Source organism: Podarcis gaigeae, assembly GCF_964106915.1.
Source record: "Podarcis gaigeae genome assembly, chromosome: 10".
Classification (NCBI taxonomy): domain Eukaryota; kingdom Metazoa; phylum Chordata; class Lepidosauria; order Squamata; family Lacertidae; genus Podarcis; species Podarcis gaigeae.
The window spans coordinates 23547993-23573578 of NC_139686.1; the positions used below are offsets into that span (position 1 = coordinate 23547993).

At 43.3% G+C, this 25586-nt stretch overlaps 3 protein-coding genes across 3 annotated transcripts in view; 2 read left to right on the forward strand and 1 right to left on the reverse strand.

Annotated features, from left to right (window-relative positions):
* LOC310825996 (protein mono-ADP-ribosyltransferase PARP12-like) overlaps nt 1-8187 on the reverse strand; it is a 28258-nt gene extending 20071 nt beyond the window's left edge. The window contains exons 1-2 of the mRNA XM_083700319.1: nt 7614-8187; nt 5297-5432 (exon numbers count right to left, since the gene is read on the reverse strand). Coding sequence (XP_083556445.1) covers nt 5297-5432; nt 7614-7966 — 489 coding nt within the window. The 5' untranslated portion in view covers nt 7967-8187. The remainder of the gene's footprint in view (nt 1-5296; nt 5433-7613) is intronic.
* Nucleotides 1-25586, forward strand: part of TBXAS1 (thromboxane A synthase 1) — a 297489-nt gene that overhangs the window by 228507 nt on the left and 43396 nt on the right. The window lies entirely within an intron of this gene.
* Nucleotides 15682-23672, forward strand: SPIC (Spi-C transcription factor; the record flags this gene model as incomplete). The annotated part of the gene is made up of 5 exons (XM_083699671.1): nt 15682-15829; nt 18367-18477; nt 19942-20153; nt 21569-21677; nt 22547-23672. 5 exons carry the CDS (start codon nt 15682-15684, stop codon nt 22999-23001), a joined length of 1035 nt encoding a protein of 344 aa, XP_083555797.1. The 3' UTR covers nt 23002-23672.

Here is a 25586-nt window from a genome sequence, read left to right on the forward strand (position 1 = left end):
AGCCAACATTCCATGCCAATGAGTTATAATGGGCTGTCTGCCCCCCGCCCAAAGGTTTTTTGCATAATTGGAAACCTTGGGGATAACCTCAAGTCTGCTCATACCTTTTTCTTGTGCATGGGTGGTGCTGTTTTGGCTACATGAGCTCAAGCGTTAGAAGCTATGACTTAGTATTAGGAATGACAAATTCTTAAAATCTGTGCTTTTGAGTAACTTGGCTTTCTTGGACTCCTCCTTTCTGTGTCTAGAATCAGCAGTCATGGGGGCTGCCATGTGTGTCATTACCAACCTATCGTACTGGCCCAGTATGTTAAGAATTACAAATCTAGTTGCCAACATGGTGACTTTTCAGTTGTGGCTTTCAGTTGTGTCAGTATTACTCAGCCCAGTGTTCCAAAATTCCCCCAGGCACCACGTGGAGACCTCTGGACGCCAGATTGGCAATGGATATCTCCACCTGGCTGGCCTCTCCAGCTTTCTTACGCAGGTAAGCAGATGAGCTTATTTATTGCATTTACCGTATTTTCCGGCGTATAAGACAACTGGGCGTATAAGACGACCCCCCAACTTTTCTAGTTAAAATATAAAGTTTGAGATATACTCGCCATATAAGACTACCCATCTTCCAACGCACACTAAATAAAAATTTAAAAAACCAGTCTCCAGTCCAGCTTGGAAATCTGCTCCGCTTCCCAGTGGCCGGGGGCTTCTGGTGCCAATTTTCAAACGTATTTCTGCTTCATCTAGAGAGCTTGGTGTCCTCTGATTTAATTTGCTGTTGTTTTATCCTTTGGTGGGGAGTTGCTGCAGGAGATGCGGCTGTAGCCGGCGTATAAGACAACCCCCGCTTTCTGTTAAGATTTTCCTGGGTTAAAAAGTAGTCTTATATGCCAGAAAATGCAGTATTTTCCACTTTTTTCTCCAGGGAGCACATGGTTCACCCCTCTCCTCAGTTAATCCCTACAACAACCCTGTGAGATAGATTAAGAGGCTGTGACTGGCCCAAAGTCACCCAGTGAGCCTCATGACCGAGTGGGGATTTCAACCCTGATCTCCCAGGTCCTAGTCCGACAGTCTAACCCAGGGGTAGGCAAACGAAGGCCCATGGGCCAGATGCATCCCAACTGCCTTCTTAATCCGGCTCGCGGACGGTCTGGGAATCAGCGTATTTTTACATAAGTAGAATGTGTCCTTTTATTTAAAATGCATCTTTGGGTTATGTGTGGAGCCTGCCTGGTGTTTTTACATGAGCAGAATGTGTGCTTTTATTTAAAATGCATCTCTGGCTTATTTGTGGGGCATAGGAATTTGTCCATTTCCCCCAAAAAATATAGTCGGGCCACCACATGGTCTGAGGGACGGTGGACCCGCTCACGGCTGAAAAAGGTTGCTGACCCCTGCTCTAACCATTACACCACACTGGCTTCCTAGGGGACATCTGCTATGGGGCAGATCTATAAATTAAGTAGGTATATAGATATGGGGAAGGCAAAATGTCACTTGGAGAAGGATCTAAAATATCTTCATTGAAGCTTGAATTTGTTTTATTTGATGTTTTAATGTGTTGTATACTGCTTTGATAATAAATAACAAATTTCATGGTAAAAAAGGGTGCCTAGACATTCCATTGCAACGATCATAACCTAGGTTTAAGGTGCCATTTGGCAATTAGCTTATATATCTGTTTCAAACACTGCCTACGCCCTAAGAGGAAGCAAGCTGCAAAGTGTTATCCCTTGCTGCCAGGCAAAATTAGATAACTTTCATTACTAACTCACTTGAATAAACAGTAATATTTAAACACAACAGATGTTCTGTAACAGAATACTTGTTACTAGAAATGTGAAGTCTTGGAAAGGGTGGATTAAATTTTTCTCCAACCCAGGTTTTTTTTCGGGGGGGGGGGGGGCTGGAGGCTTCACATCTCTATTACCAGGGCTTTTTTTTCCAGTCAGAACTCAGTTGTGACACCTCTCAGGTGGGCACCATTGCCATTGTAAGAGAACAAGGGAGGTGTTCATGGTGAGTTCCACCACCACTTTTTCTAGAAAAATAGCACTGTATTACTAAAATGAAACAAGGGCCCTCTGGCTTAACCCCCAAGATGATTTTTCCTCTACTTTTGAACAAATGTGAAGCAGAGATGACACGCCACAGGTGCCAATCTTTGCCTTCCATTCCAACTTACTTATTTTATTTCCCCCTCAGAACAATGACAACACACCTGAAAACACTACAGTTTGCACCAAAATCTACATCCACAGTACATAAAATCATTAAAACACATGGAAGTAATTGGATTACAAGAGCAGCACATTTTAGCCAGCACCCTGTCTTGGACTAAACAGCCAGTGAGATTTCAAGAAAGTTCACAAGGCAAAATGGCAACTGACACCAGCTCCAGGTACACCCTGCCTCCAATCGTGGCCATTTCATTCCCAGCTATTGCTGCTAAGAAGTAAGCACTTGTAGACCCATTTCCTCCAAATATTCAAGGCAAAGCCCATCATAGCATCCTGTGGCAATTAATACATCTTATATAGTCTGACCATTGGTCCTTCTCACGAAGTACCGTATTTTTCGCTCTATAACACGCACCTGACCATAACACGCACATCGTTTTTAGAGGAGGAAAACAAGGGAAAAAACATTCTGAATGAAACAGTGGATGTATCATTTTTGTGCTTCATGCTGTGGCCACAGACATGTGATCTGATGGTGAATTTGGGCTGACCCAATGCAAAAATCCTGAGAATTCCTGTGCATCCATGGTTTATAACCACGTTTTTGCACCATTGCAGCCCCAGGCAACAGTGGGTGCGTGATTTTTGGGGGGCAGGCTGTAGCCATGGACATGCTATGTGATCTAATGGTGAATTTGGGGTGACCCAATGCCAAAATCCTGAGAATTCCTGTGGATCCATGCTTTTTAACCACATTTTTGCACCATTGCAGCCCCAGGCAACAGTGGGTGCGTGATTTTTTTGGTGCAGGCTGTAGCCATGGACATGCTATGTGATCTGATGGTGAATTTGGGGTGACCCAATGCAAAGATCCTGAGGATCCATGCTTTGTAACCACATTTTAAGTGGGGAGCGAAGGAAAAACAAAGAAGGGACATTAGAGGGGTGTGCAGAGAAGCAGCTGGCTAAGAATGCAGGAGAGGGATTTAACGGGAGGGAGGAAAGAAAGGCAAAAGTTTCCCCCCACCCAAGCCAGCCATATCTCTCTCTCTCTCTCTCTCTCTCCCTCCCTCCCTCCCTCTCCCTCCCTCCCCCCCTCTCTCTCTCCCCCCTCTCTCTCTCCCTCCCCCTCCCCCCTCTCTCTCCCTCTCCCCCAGCAGCAACGGAGCTTGCCTGGAGGGGAGGGGCTTTCCCTGCTCTTTGTTCCGTTTCAGCAAACACAGCAACGAAACAGAGGAGGCTGGGCAGTAAGACCCTGAGGCAGAATGCAGGAAAGCAGGCGCTTCCTCTTTTCAGGTTTCACTTCTCCGTGCAGCGTGCAGCGCCGCGATTTGATTTTTGCATGATTTTTCGGCTCCAGGGACCACACATTCGCTCTATAACACGCACAGACATTTCCCCTTCCTTTTTAGAAGAAAAAATCTGCGTGTTATAGAAGGAAAAATACGGTACTGCCTAGCAACTCTCCAGGATTTCAGACAGGAAACATTCCCAGACGTACCTGAAGCTGCTGGGGATCAAACATGGGACCTTCTGTATAAAATGCTGATGCTCTACCACTGAGCGACAGCTGTTCCCTTACCATCATTTCATTATTAAACATACACTTCCAATGACTCTTTAACTACTTCTCATTATGAGAAATCAAGCTACACCAAGGCCCTTGAGCTTTTTTAATTTATATAAATAATTTTTTTATATATATAAACTTTTTTATTTACAGTGGTACCTCGGGTTACATACGCTTCAGGTTACAGAATCCACTAACCCAGAAATAGTACCTTGGGTTAAGAACTTTGCTTCAGGATGAGAACAGAAATTGTGCTCCGGCGGCGCGGCGGCAGCAGGAGGACCCATTAGCTAAAGTGGTGCTTCAGGTTAAGAACGGACCTCCAGAACAAATTAAGTTCTTAAGCTGAGGTACCACTGTACTATATTTTTATTTTCCACTCATAATTTCAATATGGTTTTTCAAGGCAACCCAGCAATCGCCTTTACTACTGGTGCTTGAACTCAAGGTATTATAATCTTAAATCTGCCCTAATTTTTTTGAGACGCTGTTGGGCAGAAATGTATAGTAATAAAATAAACCACCTAAAAATGAACAAAAGAGAACCAGCCATAATAGCAGAGATCAACTAAATTCAATTTAAGGCCACTGAATGCCCTAATGAACAAAGATCCTGTTCTGACAGTCGCCAACCTGATGCCATTGAAGTGCCAAACAGGTGCAAGGAAGCAACTGTGAAGACTTCTCCACTGTATTCCACCACTCTGAAGTGGAGGACATCTCCAGCACATCAGAAGTATCTTAAGCTGCAGAACTAACTTAAGTAACAACAAAGCCTTGTAAACAGCCAATTGCCTATACTGACAATCAGGCAGTAAAGATTTACCAAACGTGCTCCTTCCATTTGGAACCAAAAATAAGCAACGAAGAGGCATGCATTTGCGCTAGGACAGTGATACCTCGGGTTACATATGCTTCAGGTTACAGACTCCGCTAACCCAGAAATAGTACCTCGGGTTAAGAACTTTGCTTCAGGATGAGAACAGAAATCGTGCTCCGGCAGTGCGGCAGCAGCGGGAGGCCCCATTAGCTAAAGTGGTGCTTCAGGTTAAGAACAGTTTCTGGAAAGAATTAAGTACTTAACCTGAGGTACCACTGTACTTGCAAGGCCGTAGTAACACACAACCAACTGACATATCCTTTTCAAGAATGTGGGGGATGCATACACATACAAATCATTAAAGAGGGATTTCATCACATTCTTGCAATGCTTTAGGCAGGGCATATTGTAACCTTTTCCTTATCTCTCTAAGCCAAGCAAAAAGCACATTCCTTGCACCAGGGAAGAAACACATTGGACTCAAATCACAACATGCTGGTTAGTTTTGCTCACACATTATAATGGCTATCCCAAGTTTACAATAGCTGCTAGAACACTGCAGCTACATGGTTTAATAACTTTCATTTAAAGTAAATTAACGGAAGTACAAGCTGGAGTTCTCTAATCAAGTTCCTGAAGGGTCCAAAGGTCCAGATATCTGGTATGCTCACTGGCTGTTTAGATTCATTAAAAGTATCATCATTCATGAGTGAAAGTCCTCACCTCAGGTAAGAGTGAAGAATCATTCTGAAGCAGAAGCTGACACAATTCATCATCCTTTAAGCTTTCGAGCCCATGCTCTTTTAGGACAGGGAGGTTATGGGGTGAATGAAAGTCATGGATGAACTTGCATGGCTTCCTGTAAATTTCGAAAACATTAAACATGCTTGTAATTGCATTCTGCTTCTACCATCAAAGATGAACTAAAGCTGCATGTTGTTCATAGCCAAAGGTATGCAGCCCAATTCTATGCAGATTTACTTGGAATAAATATCAATGTGTTTATTGGGGCTTACTCCCAGGTAAGTACATATAGGACTACAGTTTCAGCAATCTTTGTCCAACAGCATTTTGGTATATATTAATTTATATACAGCTTAATTGCTGAAACCTCTAAATGGGTTTCCACAGAACATAAAATATACATCAAAATTTTAAAAGTTGTAAGTTAAAAACAGGTTGAAGGTAAAACTACGGGTTCTGTTTTTTAAAGCCCAATTTATCAAGTTTCACCATTTTGAATTACCCTAAATTCGAGAGATGCCTGAAAAAGGAGAAGTGCATGATTAGGACAGGACAAATGAATGGAGAAAGCAAGCAGTGTCACATGAGTTCAAGCAAAATGAAGTGGACTGTCTCACAAAGGCTTATATAATTTTAAAAGGTTATTTTTTTAAGACATTGTAAGGCTGTTGTTTTTGCTGCAACAGACTAACATGGAAAATGAGTTCACATTATGTTTTAAGATCTCCTGAGCAAGGAGGTAAAAACATAGCGAAAAAGAAAGATAGATGGTGGTAGTTTTAGCAGCCACAAACTCATGAACTCCAAAGTTGCAATTTCCTTTACAGCACTATGTATTAGTACTTGTATACAGCTTAGGTCCAAACTATCTGAAGGACTGCATTCCCTTATAGGAACCTGCTAGGGTTTTGAGGTTTTTTCCTTGCATTTTCAGTAGTTCTCATTTTTATCTATCAGTTGCCTTGAGTCCCGTCTAGAGAAAAAGACATTAATAATAGTATGCAAACATGATGTACTGTAAAACTAATGGCAGCAATAATCACAAACTGTCCTTTGACTGGTTGTTTAAGTCTTTGGGAATTGGGCATAACAAAAGCAAGCTAAATACTTCCATTTAAAAATTAAATTAAAATGACAAAGACACCTTACCAAAGACCACCAAATTTAATTTTTATAGTGAAAAGCCTGAATGATTTGCATACTGGCAAATAGAAGAAAGCCAGTCTCTTTCAAAAGTTTGCTTTTGGTAAAAATATGTACACATATGGGTTGCCATATGTCCTCTTTTTACAGGACACGTACTGGTGTTCCATAGTAAAAAGTATGGTGTAAAAAGTAAAAGTCGGCAAATGTGTCCTCTTTTTGGCTCTTCAAAATTATGCAACCCTCTACAGAAGATAAACTCAACTTATTTCCATTGCACATACTAACAGAATGCAAAAAAGGCAACGTTTAAAACCGTACGTACTTCCTTCCACGTCCACAATAAACTACTGTATAGATTAGGACTTCGAACAATGGTAGCAAGAGAGGCTCCGCCCCACACTTAAAAGTCGGGGAAGATGGAGGAGTCTCGCCCCCCACAGCTCAAACATGCTCTCTTGAACAACAACTCGAGCTGCCCGCCCCGCCCCGATTGGGCTACTGGGCTTGGGATCTACAAACCGGTTCAGCTTCTCCCGTCCACGCACCGCAATTCTTTTGCTACTCTTACGGTCCCGACCCTGGGCGCAAAAGTTTACCCGGAAGCAAGTCCAAACAGAGCTCATTCAATAGCAATCCTAGTATATGAGGGCGTGGGGTCGCTGGCCCGCTTGCACGACCCCCTTCCTGGATAGTAACCCTCCCCTCCGCACCCACGGCAATCCTAGACGACGCTCCCTATGGAGTAAAAAAACCCCACCCCATTAACTCGAGGGGTGCGTCTTGCTTCCGAACAAACACGCCGGCGCTGAAGTATTTGGGGGTTTGTTTTTTTAATATTTTAAGTACAAATTAGAAAACATACATATTTACAACAAAAGAAAATACAAAAGAAAAAGAAAATACATATAACCAAGGGAAAAAGTTAGATAATACTTTGTCTCTTTTCATATTTACAGTTATTTATACCTCTATAAAATGCTATTCACAATAAAGGAGTGAAATGAAAGATATCAGAAAAAAGAAAAAAAGAACAAAGAAAAATAAAGAAGGTGAAAAAATTTAAAAGTAGCTAAGTATTCACTATACATAGCCGTTTCCCATAGCCGATGAAGCATTGGGGGGGGGTGAAGGGGGTCTCCGCCGGCCATACCTGCCGTCCAGGTTACGGCACCCGCCGCCCACGAAGTAGCGGCAGACGTGCAGCCGCCGGCACCCGCCCTGGCACTTCCCGCTGCCGTGCTCCGGACACAGCCGCGCCCCGGTGGTGGCCACCACGACCTGGGCATCTCCATCTTCTCCTCCTCCTCCTTCGGCCGCCGAGGGGGCCTCCTCCCGGGTCACCACCGTGAACTTGCGCGCGTCCTGGAACAGCGGGCCCAGGAGATCCGCGCTCACGCCGAGGGCCACGCGCCGGCACAGCTCGTCCTGGCGCAGGCAGCCCCCCGACGTGCACAGCTCCCGCAGGGCCAGGGAGGCCAGCCTCTGCGAAGTGTAGCGGTCCATGCTGGCTGGGGGTCAGCTTTTGCAGAAGGCCGGCGCTCCCGGCGAAGCTGCTGCTCCTCCTCCTCCTCCGCTACTACTAGGAGAAGACCCGCCCGCTTCCCGCCTTCGCTAGGAGACGACGACCACCGTCCCTTTCCCCACCTCTCCACTTCCGCCCCTGCCTCTCGTGATCTCTCTCCGGCCTGAGGGAAAAACGAAACCGAAAGCCATGAGTTGCTAGGGCGACGGAGCGAAGGAAGAGGCGCGGCTTATGCATCTAGCTCGGTGTTGTGTACACGGACTGGCAGCCGCTGGCCAGGGTGTCAAGCAAGAGGCGCGGTAATACAAGGATTGAACCCGGGACATTTTGCTCTCATGTGTGCTCTGTGTAGAAAAGTTGGAAAGAAAAGAAAGGACTGAAAAGTTGGAAGGAGTCCCCAAGGATCAGCTGGTTCAAACCCGCACAATTTAGGAATCTCAACTAAAGCATCCAAGACAGATGGCCATTCAACCTCTGCTTAAAATCTTCAATGAAAGAAAGGCCAGCACTTCTCGTGGAAGTCTGTTCCACTGGCGAATAGTTCTTACTGTTAGAAAGTTTTTCCTGATGTTTTTCCTGCTGCTGAGCTGTACAGACTTAATTGGGGACTATCCCACTGGATTCATGTGGACTTTGTTTTATTCATTTACTAGAACAAGGCAGCACACTGCCTCCATTTTATCCTCAGGACAACCATGTGAAGTAGGTTAGGCTGATAGGGACTAGCTCAGGTGAGCTTGGTGGCTGAATGGAGATTTGAATCAGTCTCCCTGGTCCTTGTCTAGCACTCAAACCACTACACCATAGTGGCTTACTTCTGAGTAGACATGCACAGGGCTGCACTCCAATGATCACCATTAATAACTTCTTTTTCCCCTGAGTTTTTTGTGCTCAGGCAAATGTGTACTTTTTTGGAAAATGCCAGGGCTTGCAGTCTTGTGCTCCTTTATTTAGAACTCCTTGGAACTCACTTCTGAATAAGTTCTGCATTGCACCACATTGAACGCTTTTACACAAGTGAGTTGAACAATTAAGGAGTAAATCTACAATCAACACAGAAGCAATGGCACAAATTAATCAATTACATCTAGCAGCCCCAAGCAGAAGTTATAAGACCAATGGCCAGCCACTTAGGTCTTGACACTTGCTTCAGTATATGAGACCAAAACATGAGGGAGATGCATGGAAAATATTTCAGCAGCAGAAACCTACTTTTAATGGATTGTTAAGAAATACTTTTAAAGAACTGATTCCTTCTCACAACTTACATTTGAAGTCAGACATTAGTGTGAGCAAAGATCCTATGCATCAGATAGAATGCTTAAACATTTGGCTTAGAATAACAGCATTTGATAAGAATATAGGTACTGCTCCAGCAGGAAGGTAAACGGCGTTTCCGTGTGCTGCTCTGGTTCACCAGAAGCGGCTTAGTCATGCTGGCCACATGACCTGGAAGCTGTCTGCGAACAAAGGCAGGCTCCCTCGGCCTATAGAGCAAGATGAGCGCGCAACCCCAGAGTTGTCTGCGACTGGACCTAATGGTCAGGGGTACCTTTACCTTTTTATACTTATGATTACAGAAAAGGCCAAAGGATCATTATCCTTCCAACAAAAGCTATTCAGTGGAGGTTTGCTGCAAATACTCCACTTTAGCATGATTGGGCCCCATTTTCTGCTCCCTGCCCTAATTTTTGGCTATTGAAAACATCTGGCTAACATTTTGTTAGTGTGGGTTTCTAGTGTTGTCATCTCCCAGGCTGAGTGCCCTCAGAAAAGTCTGAGTAACAAAAAGATGCAGCTTCAAAAGTGGGTTTATTGTGGGATCAGTGTTTTTTCCAAATTCACATGATATCCTAGGCATCAAAATGTGAACACATATCGCTCCCCTCCCAATTTAATCCAGGTTTACGCTTTTTAGGGGAAACTTGATAAATTAAAACTGTTGTCAGTGAAGCAAAGAAGTATTTCTGTCACTGTGGTGATTGACTTTCAAGCCAAAAACTCTCAAAACCTCTAGAATGACCTTTTGTGATATCACAATGACCCATCTGTAATATTAACCCCTTTCTAGAAGCACCCTTCATTTCTAGGGAATTTATCAGTAAATGCAAAGCACCTATACAACACATAGACTGTCATTTCATACCCCACAATTACCAAGGTATTGATGTCCTGAGCCACTAAAGGCTTTATTGATTAAAACTGGAACTCTGAATTGGGCTCAAAAATGAATTGGCAGCCAATGCAGTTGTGCCAGGATTGGTGTTATGCTTTCAGATCATCTTGCCCCAGTCTGACGCAGCTGCATTTTCCAAACTGTCTTCAAAAGCAGCCCCACATACAAAGCATTGCAGTAATGATGATGTACTTCAGCTCCCAAAAAAACTTGCCCTCTGAGCAGGGAATCAAGCAGATTCACCAGCATCAGAATAGCAAGTTTTAGTCAGATGACTGAGAATCAAATAGTGTGAAGGAGACACACTCAGAGAAATTCTGGTGTGACATGGAGTGGGGCTCTTCAATATATGCTTACATCACATCAGTGAAATATATGACATTTGTGTGTACCACACACAAAATCAGATGCAGTGCTGCAAAAAGGCCACATTGTGGAGCTAGTGTATTTCCTTCATACATCACAGCAACTTGAGAAATTGATGGATGGAATGTTTGCTGCTTACAAAAGCAGTGATTGTGTCGTCTTGCTTCCGGTTCCCAGGCATTCACTGAAAAAGATACACAGAGAAAATATAGCAACCGTGTTCTCAAACAAGGTTTTGTTTGGATTAGCTACTTCTTTTAAAACCAGCATTGTGAATACTGCTCTCCTGTCATGCAAAGTTCCCTCACCCATTAAGCTTTAACACAGCCCAGCAGCTAATGAGGTCAACTAATACTATTTAAAACAAAAAAAATTCCTTCCAGTAGCACCTTAAAGACCAACTAAGTCAGTTCTTGGTATGAGCTTTCGTGTGCATGCACACTTCTTCAGATACACTGAAACAGAAGTTTCCAGACCCTTCTATATAGTGAGAAGGTGGGGAGGGGTATTACTCAGAAGGCTGGTGGGAATGGGTGATTGGCAGATAGCTGTGATGAGCCTGTTGACGACTCTTAACGACTGCAATAGGTCTTACAGGAAGAAGCAAGGGGTGAAAAGGTGAAAAATGGCTTTGTCATGTATAATGAGATAAGAATCCAAGGTCTTTGTTCAGGCCAGGTTTCTCCATGGTTTTAAGTTTCTCCATGGTTTCTCACTATATAGAAGGGTCTGGAAACTTCTGTTTCAGTGTATCTGAAGAAGTGTGCATGCACACGAAAGCTCATACCAAGAACTGACTTAGTTGGTCTTTAAGGTGCTACTGGAAGGAATTTTTTTTGTTTTGACTATGGCAGACCAACACGGCTACCTATCTGTAACTAATACTATTTATTTACTTACATTTATACCCACTGTGAAATCCAAAGCAGCACACATTCCCAGATGGTCTCCCATTCAGGTAGTGAGAAAACCCAGATCTGCTTAGCTGCTACAGCAAAGAGATACTGTATCCAGAGACCATTAGCTAAGAGGCAATTGTTCACAGGCATATGGAATATGTTGTTTAGTCGTTTAGTTGTGTCTGACTCTTCATGACCCCATGGACCAGAGCACGCCAGGCACTCCTGTCTTCATATGCAATATACCTTGAGGCATATCCAGCTATTATTATCAATCATCTCCAACCTTTTCATACCTGAGCCTTTGGCCACAACATGTAGTTGGGGACCCACTTCTTAATATTTTCATTTTATTTATTTATTATTTATGTATTAAATTTGTACACTGCTCTTCATGAGAGCCAGTGTGGTGTAGTGGTTAAGAGTGGTAGACTCGTAGTCTGGTGAACCGGGTTCGTATCTCCGCTCCTCCACATGCAGCTGCTGGGTGACCTTTGGCTAGTCACACTTCTCTGAAGTCTCTCAGTCCCACTCACCTCACAGTGTGTTTGTTGTGGGGGAGGAAGGGAAAGGAGAATGCTAGCCGCTTTGAGACTCCTTCCTGGTAGTGATAAAGCGGGATATCAAATCCAAACTCTTCTTCTTCTTCTTCTTCTTCTTCTTCTTCTTCTTCTTCTTCTTCAGATTCCAGGGCAGTTCACAACAGAAAAATACAAAATGAGAATACAACTGCTCTCCACTGTTTTTTATTTTTCAAGCAGACTTGAACCACACAGCCCTAGAAGCAGAAGGCTCATTCAGACAAAGAACTGTGTTCTGTAAAGTAGGACACATGACCACCCTAAAGGGCCTATTTAGTGGTGGCTCCTTGACTGTGGAATGTTCTCCCAGGGATGCTTGCCTTAATGTCATTTTAGTTCCAGCTATAGTCTTTTTATTAATTCTTGTAAGCTTTTAAATCCTTTGGATGTTGCCTTTATGCTGCTTTGTGTTTTTAAAATTCATTTGACTGCTTTTATTCTGCATTTTTTAAATCTTGGGGCATTTGAATGTTCTTGGTTTGATTTATTTTATGGTGATTTAAACTTTTTTTTGCCAGCCACCCTGAGATGCTAACAATGTATAAACAAAACAAAACAAAACAAATGCTATTGTGAGCTAGCTCTGTGTTGCAGGTAAATAAGCATAGTAAAGCTACTTTTAAAAATAATAATAATGGTGGGACACATGACCAGAGTGAGACTAACAACCAGTGCTTTTTTCCTGGGGGTACGCAGGGGTACGCATACCCCTAAACATTTTGTGAATCTTTGTACTTTGTCCATTTACTGTATGTATTTATTCCAGTTTGAACTATAAAATGGTGATTTATTTTTTTAGTCAAAATGAGAGTACCCCTAAACATATTTTTGAAGAAAAAAAAGCACTGCTAACAACGGAACCTATACATGTCTATTCAGAAGTAAAAGGTAAAGGTAAAGGTATCCCTGCCCGTACGGGCCAGTCTTGACAGACTCTGGGGTTGTGCGCCCATCTCACTTAAGAGGCCAGGGGCCAGCGCTGTCCGGAGACACTTCCGGGTCACGTGGCCAGCGCACACGGAAACACCGTTTACCTTCCCGCTGGTAAGCGGTCCCTATTTATCTACTTGCACCCGGAGGTGCTTTCGAACTGCTAGGTTTGCAGGCTCTGGGACCGAGCAGCGGGAGCGCACCCCGCCGCAGGGATTCAAACCGCCGACCTTTCGATCGGCAAGTCCTAGGCGCTGAGGCTTTAACCCACAGCGCCACCTGCGTCCCACTATTCAGAAGTAAATTCCATTAATTTCAGTAGATTTTACTTCCAAGTATAAAGGTATGAAATTACACCTGAAGTTTACAATTCTATGCACAACCTCCCTGGCTATAAAGCTGTTGCACACAGTAGGGTTTCTGAGTACCAAACATGCATACAACTATTCTGTGAGGCTGCTTTGTCCTCTTGGTGTAACAAATGTATATCAGGACTGGGGAGCCTGTGACCCTCCACGTGTTTTGGGACCCCAATTCCTATCAGCTCCAGCCAGCTGCCAGGGAAGATGGGCGCTGTGGTCCTCAACATCTGGAAGGCCACCTTTGATGAACATTTTAGGGGAATGTGCCCCGCTCATGACTTCCTTGTGGATTTATGTGCATTTTAGATGAGCATCCTCTTTGCTTGGAGCAAAATATAATATTAAATGTGGCACTTCAACCAAGTGCAAAACAGTGGGACATTTTTTTTAAAAATTGATGGATGATTAATCCAAATATGCTTGGCTAGGTGTATTTTTGGGGTGGCGGTGGCTAGGAAATGAACAGAGGAAATGATGCTCTCAGCATCTTTGAAGAAAAGTAAAGCATTTTTTTAAATTAAAAAAATGGTATGTTCAGATCTGTTCCTCGTTGTTGCGGTTTTCAATTGTTCCCTTCTCAATGGGACTTCCCAACAGAGGGCACTGCCTTGGGTTATATGGTGCCAAGGAAGCATTTGCCAGAGAAGTACTGCTGAGTAGGAGTTATCCTTGAAAAAGGCTACCTTGTGGCATTGGGGAGATGTATATGATGGGTGTGCATGAACATGCATTATATGTGCTGCAGACATCCCATCCATGTGCTGATGCAGCCCCTCCAAGTTCCTTCTGGAACTTGACCCTTGCACTAATATAATAAAATGGGAGAGTGTGGTCAATGTGAAACTAGGACCAGCTCTACCATAACGTAGAATGAGGTGAATGCCTCAGGCAGCAAATTCTGCCTGACAAGGGATGCATTCTCTCTTCTACATTATTTGTATTTTATTTCATTGCCCACTCTTTACCTTAAGGTCCCAGGGCATTGCAGGGAATTGGATTAGATGACCCTCCAAGTCCCTTCCAGCTCTGCAACTCCATGAATTTAAAACACAACATTAAAAACAGTTTAAAAGAAATTGCAGTCACAAGAAATATATATCTCTCAAGTGTCCAAGGCTTAAAGAGGTGCACCTTCAAGCATTCACAGAAAACTGCATAGTGAAGGTGCCAGATGAAGCTGTGTGTGGAGGGAATTCCGCAACTGGGGAGCTGCCACAGATAATGCTTTCTCCTGGGCCAGTACCACCCAGAACTTCTCAGGCTGGTGGAACTACCAACTGTTAAAGCTGTCCTCTTTTGCATTTAGCCCTCCAATTCAAAAGCTCTCTCTCTCTTTGCAGTTGGTTGGTTGTAAGCAAGGGGGCAGGAATCTGGGGGTTGGTTGAGGGCAGACAGAGCTTGGTGGGGCAATGCCCCAGTTGTCCTAATGAACCAGCTTCTACTGCCTAAATCCTCTTCCATTTCAGAGCCAGTGTGGTGTAGTGGTTAAGAGCGGTAGATTCGTAATCTGGTGAACCGGGTTCGCGTCTCTGCTCCTCCACATGCAGCTGCTGGGTGAGCTTGGGCTAGTCACACTTCTCTGAAGTCTCTCAGCCCCACTCACATCACAGAGTGTTTGTTGTGAGGGAGGAAGGGAAAGGCGAATGTTAGCTGCTTTGAGACTCCTTTGGGTAGTGATAAAGCAGGATATCAAATCCAAACTACTACTACTACTACTCTTCTTCTTCTTCTTCTTCTTCTTCTTCTTCTTCTTCTTCTTCTTCTTCTTCTTCTTCTCTTCAAAGCATTGATTCCATTTCTTTCCAACAGAATAGCTAACCTTGGGTCCACCTTCATGCTTGCCCTAGCAATTAAGAAACTTCCTTCTTCTTTCTGCCATTCCCCTTTGTTCATGAAAAGGTGGCAAAAACACTTTTTTTAAAGCTAAGGCTGCAGTGTGCCGCATCTTTTGTTTTAAAGAGAAATCCCCAATTACAGTACTTCCCCAAAATGGGTTATTTAAACGCAGCCCCTCTGTGGAGTTAATTTTCTCCTATGTTGCCTATAAGGCAGTTCCTCTGCACTTTGAGTCAGTGCTGTTTCCTAGGTAAGTGTTTCCAGAATAAGTGTGTTGGGTGGGCCAAGATAACTTGGGGATAGCTCAGCTGGTAGAGCATGAAACTCTTAAGCTCAGGGTCGTGAGTTCAAGCCCCACGTTGGGCAAAAGATTCCTGCATTGCAGGGGGTTGGACAAAATGATCCACGTGGTCTCTTCCAATTCTACAATTCTATGATTCTATTATTCTAAGTGGTGGCTACGAGCAGCAGCACCTCTGCTGTTATTATTTTCTTAATGCCAAGCAAGGGGCCCCATGGCAGCAAGGGTGGGTGGAAGTTGGGCATATGCTCCAGTGCACCCTACAGGGCTGTGTGGACACCAGCAGCTGCCCACATATAACTGATGCCCAGGATGATGAACGGCAACTCGAGACCCTCCAAGTGTCCCTATTTTCTTGGGATGTCCCTCATTTAGAGAAGCTGTCCCGATTAGGTATACCTATACCTATTTATCTACTTGCACTTTGACATGCTTTTGAACTGCTAGGTTGGCAGGAGCAGGGACTGAGCAACGGGAGCTCATCCCGTCGCGGGGATTCGAACTGCCGACCTTCTGATTGACAAGCCCTAGGCTCTGTGGTTTAACCCACAGCGCCACCCGCGTCCCTCCACTTTTCCTTAGGATATCCCTATTTTCATTGGAGAAATGTTGGAGGGTATGGAGTTATCCAACCACCAACCTGACTGAAGGCAATCCTGTATAAGGAAGGCTTTTTTTGTTAATGTTTAATGATTTATTATGTTTTTATATATGTTGGAAGCCTCCCAGAGTGGCTGGGGCAACCCAGTAAGATGTGTGGGGTATAAACAGTAAAATTATAATTATGGAATGGGATGTCCCTATTTTAATCAGATAAATGTTGAAGGGTATGGAACGCTTCTTCTGAACCACCAGCTCTCTGAAAAGGTAATGCCTTTCTAAACCCAGTGACTTCAGCTGATTGCAATGTGACCAGGTGCAAAGTGGGACAGGGGCTCCCGTGCCCTAAAGGTTTGCTAACATTTTAATCAACAGTCACCTTTAACAGCAGCTTGATCTGCGGATATTAGCTGCAAGCCATACAAAACTTCACTTGCTCATTCCTGTTCATAAAATCACTAATAAAGGCACAGGAGGAGGCTGGCACATTTCTTTCCCCTTTTTGATGGACAGTCAGCAAGAAAAGAATTTTGACAAATGATCAGCTTGTTGTCCAGCAAGGAGAACAACAGTTTTGGGCAAATTCTCCATCCCATGCACTGAGCAGAAGTCAAGGCTTCCTTTGTATCTAGTCCAGGGCTGTCTCTGTGACACAGCTGGATGTGTCACAACCTGTTTTTAAATACCCCAGTGTTTTCATTTTTTTGCTGTTCGTGGCAAATTGCAGAGTCACAATAATTGTGGCTAGTGAAATCTGAATTCAACAGTAATGTTAAACTTTCTTTCTTTCCTTCCTTCCTTCCTTCCTTCCTTCCTTCCTTCCTTCCTTTCCATAGTCTTTTGGAAGTGATTATGTACATTCCAGTAAAACATCATTATTTGCTTTATTTAAAAAAATGTATATCCCACCCATCACTAGAGATGAGCAAATATGTGAGTTTTGGTTTCTCTCAGTTTCTCCTTTTTCCAATCTTAAATTCAGTTCACCACATTTCTACAGCAGTGTTTTTTTTTTTTTAATTAAGTCTTCATGAAAATTTGTAAGCTTTTTTGTGCGTATTTCTCCTAGTAAACACATTTGTATATGCATTTTTGCCTAATATTTACATTTTTGCAAAAGAGATTTCTCTAATATAATTCAGGAAATCCATAAAGCATTTACACAGTTCGCTGATATCATACCTGCAATGAAGTGGGATTAGTTTTTTCAATAAAGTAAAACTTTGCTTTTGAGTTTATATCACTTTAACAGTCATGGTTTCCTCCAAAGAATCCTGGGAACTGTAGCATGTTAAGAGTACTGGAAATTGTTAGGAGACACTTAGCATTCTCACAGAACTACAATTCCCAGAGCTCTCTGGGAAGAGGAACTGGTCATTAAAGCAGTTTAAGACTGTGCTGTAAATAAATGGGGGAAAGTGCATGAGTAAATAAACTAAATTGGTAATAGGAGTGGAATCTGCCATCAATTATGGAAGAGAAATTATACCTCAATGTCATTTTTGGATTTTGAACAGTAACTCCAGTTCTAAATAAAGCTGTTTTGCTTTCACACAGGCTTGAAGATCTGATATTTGCTTTTTTCTTTTTTTTTAAAGAAATGGTAAGTTTGCAAGCCATTGGTTTCTTTGAGAAAAGCTTTCCATTTTTTCTAAGGAATTCTTTATGAAGTCACTTTGATTGCTGTCAATGCTTAGTCATTCTTCAGCTGGAGATCTGTCAGATGCAGAGCAGTACACGCTTACGAAAATTACCAAAATGTGGTGAAGATATAAACTTTGTCCACCATTCTGTAGTTTAATAGGTAGTCAGTTGGCTTCATGATTTTTCTCTCATTGTGATTTTTGCCAGCGCCTGCTCTTGTGATTCACTGCCCCCTGAAGGAGGCGGGGAGACCTGAGCTGGTGGAGTTAACGTGGGCTGCAGGAATCAAGAGATGCATTGGCTGGCTTCATGGTTTTCCCCACATTGTGAGTTTTGCATAGCACACATAGACTCATCATGATTCGCAATATATTACCAGGTCAAAAATTATGAAAGCATTGTCATGATATGGACTTCAACCCAGCCCAGCCCTAGTCAAATCTTCTCTCAGAAACTCATCACTATGAATGCAACGGTTGCATGTCTCTAGATAGCTGCGCCTGGTGAACTGCACATTATCCTGCCGACTGCTCTCCTAATTTGGGCAGCAGGCTTTTTGTCATTCTGTAAAATGCCCCCTCCCACCTCGAATTCAGAGCAAGTCTGGCAACTCCCAAATAGATATTTTGGAAATATATATATATAATGACATAGTGTATACAAAGCTGCATCTTGCACATTTTCAGTTATATGTTTGTCACAGAGCTTTACAGACCAAGACTTGCTAGGACAAGCCTTTGAAGATGCCTTGGAGGTGTTACAGCAACATTCCTATGGTGACTGTAATTATGTGCCAGGTAAAAAAGCAATACTAGTTATATTCCAGCTTTGTTTTATTTTATTTGTTACATCTTTATCCTGTTCTTCTTCCCAAATGAGCCCAGAGTCCCAGGTTCTGATTATGTGTAAGTTCCAATTATTTCCGAATGTCAGAATATACATGAAAAAGATGCACTGTCTGTTTCCTCACCTGTCCCCCAAATCTGATGTGTTCAGCATAAAAAACTTATGGTAAATTACATTATGGACAAAGAATCCAGCAAACAATTGCTGGAGTATGTTGTTGTTTAGTCGTTTAGTCGTGTCTGACTCTTCGTGACCCCGTGGACCAGAGCACACCAGGCACTCCTGTCTTCCACTGCCTCCCGCAGTTTGGTCAAAGTCATGCTGGTAGCTTCGAGAACACTGTCCAACCATCTCGTCCTCTGTCGTCCCCTTCTCCTTGTGCCCTCCATCTTTCCCAACATCAGGGTCTTTTCCAGGGAGTCTTCTCATGAGGGGGCCAAAGTATTGGAGCCTCAGCTTCACGATCAGTCCTTCCAGTGAGCACTCAGGGCTGATTTCCTTAAGAATGGAGAGGTTTGTTCTTCTTGCAGTCCATGGGACTCTCAAGAGTCTCCTCTAGCACCATAATTCAAAAGCATCAATTCTTTGGCAATCAGCCTTCTTTATGGTCCAGCTCTCACTTCCATACATCACTACTGGGAAAACCATAGCTTTTATTATATGGACCTTTGTTGGCAAGGTGATGTCTCTACTTTTTAAGATGCTGTCTAGGTTTGCTGGAGTATAATGTGTTTTAAATCTAACTATATATAGTTTCATTTCCACACACATCCTGGCCATTCCTTGAAAGACCTCAGGATAGCATACTTATTCCTTCCCATTTTAATCTGCACAACAGCCCTGTGAGGTTTGTTTGGCTGGGGGATTATGGTTGGTGCAACACCATCTTCTATTCAGCTTTGTGGCTGAGTGAAAATCTGAACCTAGGCCTTCCTAGTCCAATACAGTAAGCCATACCCATCAACTGCCCTGGAAAAACTGTGACATCCCATTTCCCCCCACGAGAGTATGGTGGCCATTTTGGGTGCCTCACTCTTGTGTGATTTTGGGCCAAGATCTTAACCCAGAAAAAAAAAAGATTGGGCACTGTGCACCCCAAAAATGCTCTTTCTGGGTCCATGATCTTGCATGGGATATTGGACTTGGAAAATGGTGTCCTGGATTTGCGCCGCATTGTGTAAAATGAGACGCATCTCAGAGTGAGCTCTCCAGTAAAGTAGAGTTTTGGACAGCCCTATTCAGGCATTATCCTCCATGTGGAGATTATTTTTTCTATACTCTTAGTTTTAAACTGTTTGTATTCTCTGCTTAGCATTTTATTGCTTAAAGTTGCAATTTAGCATTTAACTGTAAGCTTCCCAGCATATTGCTATTGGGCAGCAAATAAATATTGTAAATGAATGAATGCCCTGGAGCTTATTCTTTACCTCTTATTACACTTATTTACACTTATTTACACTTACACTTATTTACACATATTTTTTACCTCTCGCTGACATATTCTGTTTATTTTCCCCAAGAAGACTTTAAAAACTGTCTGACTTACCATCACCATTCTCTCCAAGCAAACCCAAGTTACCTATCTGATAAACCAATATATAGTTGGAGTGAAACACCAACTTTACTAGTAAGTAAAACTCAGTATTTAAGTGCAGGGGTGGTGGCGGAGAAATGAAAAATGCATTCTATTCTATTGCATTCTTGACATCAGAGGTGGGAAGCCTGTTTCAGCCCAAGGGCCATATTTCCCTTCTGGGGGCCACATGCTTATAGTAAGAGAGGCCAGAGGTAACAGGCGATGCCTATGCCCCACCTTTGTTCAGTAGGCTATATTCCAGTCGCACAAAATCAAAAGTTTCTACATGTACACAACCCACATCTCTCTATCCAGGCAAGCAAGAGGCATCGTCAGAGTTCAAGGATGCTTTCCAGCTGAGCAAAAGCAGGAGGAGAGTATAGAACAGGACCACTGATGGGTGGTGTTATGTATTGAAGTTCTCACCCTGGCCACCAGGGGGAATTGTGTATATAGTTTTCACGCAGGTCCAAGTCAGTTAATTTAAGCAGGAAACCCTGAGCTGTTGTTGTTACAGTGTTGACAGCTGGCTGCCTATAAAAGCAGGCTGGCTGAGCTGTGTTCAGTTCAGTTCAGTTCCAGCTTACTTATAAAGAACTACAGTGGTACCTCGGGTTAAGTACTTAATTCGTTCCGGAGGTCCGTTCTTAACCTGAAACTGTTCTTAACCTGAAGCACCACTTTAGATAATGGGGCCTCCTGCTGCCGCTGCGCCGCCGGAGCACGATTTCTGTTCTCATCCTGAAGCAAAGCTCTTAACCCGAGGCACTGTTTCTGGGTTAGCAGAGTCTGTAACCTGAAGCGTATGTAACCTGAAGCGTATGTAACCCAAGGTACCGCTGTACTTGGAGAAATCTCTGTGTTGTCTGCTTTGTCAACCCACTACTTAATAGGTGGGACCCATGTGTGGCTTTGAGAGAGTCTCAAGTCTCATCCCTGACTAGTTTCCCCTGCCCTGCTCCTACCATCCTCATTTTAGCATGAAACTCTGAGGTGGGGAAGACTTTGCATGTAGACTTCCACTTGTGTAGACTTCCCTAGAGTCTGGGGCCCTGCATAAGCAGGGCTTCAGAGCTTTGGGAAAGCTGTGTGCATAGAAGTCTATGTGTGAAGTCCTCTTCACCTCAGAGTCACAGCATGGGCATAGCCAGGATTTTTGTTAGGGGAGCAGACCTTTGGGTGGGGTGCGGGGTAGAACCTCAGTTTACTATGAATTTTTATGTATTTTTGTTGATTTAGGGGGGCAGCTGCCCTTCCCTGCCCCCCCAGCTACTCCCATAACAGATAGCCACTGTGGGATTAGCCCAAAGTCCTTCATCATCAGAGGCAAGGTCAAAGGCATAGCTCCACAGACCTTTGCTCCTTCACTTGAAGAAAGCTTGGGTCACTGTGGAATTCTAGAGAACAGGTAAATAACTTCACTCCGTTTCATGTCTCCTCACACTATTATTGTCCATTTCTTTAAGAATACAGAGGCAGATTTCTATCTGGGTGCAGCTGAGTACCATACTCTGCAGACCGTTCCAGAAAATCCAGAGATGTATGTCATACCTTTGCAGCAAAAAGGCAGGAAAGGTTTGTGAACATTCTGGAAATTACATGTGTGCATTGTTTTGATTCTAGATCAGGGTTTGACAACTTTTGGGGGCGAGTGGGCATTTGGACTAAGCACCATGGGCACCAGTCACAAAATGGCAGCTGTGGGAGCATGACATAACACAAAATGGCTGCCATGGGGATGTGGCATAACATAAAATGGTTGCCGAAGAGGCATGTCATTATATCTGCCACATCTAAATGGGTATCTAAAATAGCAGAAAGAGAGGACCACAAAATTATATAGGCATGCCTCATCAATTTTATGGGCAGTGAAAGGCACTTATATCAGCTACCGCTGTGCTCACTCACACAGAGAAGCTGTTTGCACCTCTCCTCTGTTCAGAATGGAAAGGAAAGGTAGGTGTCAAATCCTGACATCCAATGAAATGTGGGGTCAGGGGCATTTTACAATTTGGCCATTGTGAGGAGAATTTAGACCACTCAATGGACCACTGTGAACAAGTCGTTCTGCACTTTGCTGACAAAATCACTTGGATCCATTCTGACTTGGATGCTATAGTTGATACAGATCTGGTGGATGTAACTGGCCTCTTCTTGTCTGGTGTTAATGGATACTTTTTAATTTGTACAGCCCAAGGATGCTATATCCTTGTCCTTCCTGGCTCAACAAAAGGGCCAGCGGGGGTGAAGGGAGTGGTCAGTGCCTTCTTACAGCAAGGCATGGTTCCAGCATGCCTGAAGGAGGCAGTTATAAGACCTCTATTGAAAAAGCCTCCCTTGAATCCCACCAGGTTGGATAATTATCAGCCAGTCTCCAATATCCCATTTTGGGGCAAGGTATTGGACCTGTTTAATTATTATTATTATTTTAAATTTCCTGATAGGAAGGAAGAAGCTACGCCTGTTTGAATATCTTCACGAATCTCTCCATAATCCAGACCTGGCAAACTGCATCCAGTGGTTAGATAAGCCCAATGGCGTCTTCCAGTTTGTTTCCAAACACAAGGAGAAATTGGCAGAACTGTGGGGGGAACGCAAGGGAAATCGGAAGATCATGACCTACCAGAAAATGGCCAGAGCTCTGAGGAATTACGGAAGAACAGGAGAAATAATCAAAATCCGAAGGAAACTGACCTATCAGTTTGGTGCCATGGCTTTGCAAAGGCTCTCTCTGGCTTGCTTTCCTGGGAAAGAGGGAGATTTTGATCTCTATCACCAAGGTGATCAAAAGTGTCAGTATGCAGGCAGCTGGCTTTCTTATCATTATTACATGTATAACAAGGATCATGAACTACAGCAGCTTTATAGCAATACAAATCCATTCTGTTATGAGTATTAGAGAAACTATGAAGGACAGCAACTCTTCTCCAGTGTATATTCCCCCAGCCTCTTGAGATATCACATTATGCATCTGCACGTTTTTTATTTTTTATGCTCCCTAAACTATTAACTCACTAGAAACCTGAAAACATATGCAAGCTTTCAGATTCGCGTAAACCATTCTTCAGTCTTAGCTGTGATGGTCATAGGAGATGTCTAAGGTTATACTCCACATGTGCCTGGGAACATGTGCCCACAGAAACTTAGCAAGGCATACTTCTACACAGACATGCACAGAACTGTGCCGCAAAGCTCCTAAAAGAAGGAGAAAGGAGAGATCAATAACACAGGGAACAGACTATTGTAAGAACATCTAAATTTTAACAATATTGATTTAGAGGATCTATTTATTTCAACAGATCTTTCTTCCAATTAACTGCAACCTCTTAAGCAGGTTTACTCAGAAGTAAAGTCCACTGAACTGTGTATCCCCAGTAGGTGTGTACAGGTCTGTTGCCTTAATGGTAGGGTTTAATGGCATATTATAATCACAAACCCAAATGTTAAGATCTCTGAGCATCCTAATGCGTATAACACATCACGAATTACTGTGGCTTGTGTGTCTACAATGGTTTGTGCATTTAATTTGCTTCTTACTGTATGTATCTCATTAAATATCACTTTATCTAACAGGCATTATTATATGGGACCTTTTTGTTATTAATATTCAGCAACATCCAGCATGTACTAAAATCCTCATAAGCACAAGTGGGTCATTAACTATGCTAGTTCAAAAATCTTCAGAAATGTTGCTTGCATGGAAGTAATAATAATTAGCCCCTCCAAATAATTATGGTTTATTTTATACATATTTACATCTAAAGCCTTCAATACAGAAACGTCCTAAAATACTCTCCTGTCTCCCTTTTGCACTTGAAATAAATAGATCCAAGGGCAGGCCTTTGATCCTTCCTGCAAATCCTTCCTCCCCTACTGAAATCGCTTTGCCCTGCTCCTGCAGAAACCTAAGACAGCGCCTCTGATCTAAAGGCTTGTTTAAATATTTTAGTGGTAGTCTAAACTCAGTCATCACAAGTTATAATCATTTAGAGGGACTCGAGGCTAGCAAATGATGATTGGCACCAAATTAGAAAGAGGATTTGCAAGTAAAGTAATATCACACTGTATATGGGCGAAATTACTGTGTGTTGCTATCAGATGACTCCCACAGTAACTTGTGAGAGAAGTAGCAACCAGATTCATAGCATAATACAGTCTGTCTCAAGAGGTTTAGGTTTTTTAAAGTCTCTAGTATTATGCCACATGGGAAGCTAGCAAGCACAGTAATTAGAGAACAGGCATTTCAACTCACACCAAACTTTCTCAAGTTTGTTCCTCTTAGTGTACCCATGAAACCCATTTAAAGATGTATCTAACTTCCCATATCAGCAATCAGTGAATTTAAACATAAGCAAGCATTATGAAAGTATTCCCCACTCCATACTAAATCAAATGAAATCTATAAAAGGTGTCCTATACCTCTGTTTGATTGCAGTACTACAACAAAAGTTTTCACACGTAAGGTGTAAATCAACTTCTTTTGTGCAATTTACACCATTAAACTGCTCAATGTACATTTCCCTATTTATTGTATGATTATTCCACCCTTGCTCAAAGGTTCTTATGGGGATCTTCTTTTTCTGTTGTCCTCACCACAACCTTGTAGAGTAGATTAGCATGCACAACGATGATTGGCCCAAGGTTACCCATTGAGCTTCATCGCTGTGAGGGCATTTGAACCTGGGTGCCACTTGGACTTGCCGATCGGAAGGTCGGCAGTTTGAATCCCCGTGACGGAGTGAGCTCCCGTTGCCCTGTCCCAGCTCCTGCCAACCTAGCAGTTCAAAAGCATACCAGTTCAAGCAAATAGGTACTGCTGTTTCCATGCGCTCTGGTTTCCGTCACAGTGTTCCGTTGCGCCAGAAGCAGTTTTGTCATGCTGGCCACATGACCCGGAAAGTTGTCTGTGGACAAACGCCAGCTCCCTCGGCCTGAAAGTGAGATGAGCACCGCAACCCCATAGTTCCCTTTGACTGGACTTAACCGTCCAGGTGCATGGGTAGGCAAACTAAGGCCCGGGGACCAGATCCAGGCCAATCGCCTTCTAAATCCGCCCCACAGACGGACCGGGAATCAGCTTGTTTTTACATGAGTAGAATGTGTCCTTTTATTTAAAACGCACCTCTGGGTTATTTGTGGGGCATAGGAATTAATTGCCCCCCCAAAAAATATAGTCCAGCCCCCCACAAGGTCTGAGGGACAGTGGACCGGCCCCCTGCTGAAAAAAATTGCTGACCCCTGGTCCAGGGGTCCTTTACCCTCTTTTTTAACCATCTGGAGCAAGCCCAACCCTCTAACCAAAACGAGAGCAGACAAGCCCTTGTTTGCATTGCAAAACTAGCAAGTCAGACAAATAGCACTTTAAACTCTCCATATAACCACTCCCACCCCCTTAAACAGTCATTTACAGCAACTAAGAGGAGTGTTGGACATAAGAGGTCAGTGATAGGAGCATGCAGCTGGTGGTGCTTCTTTGTAACATGC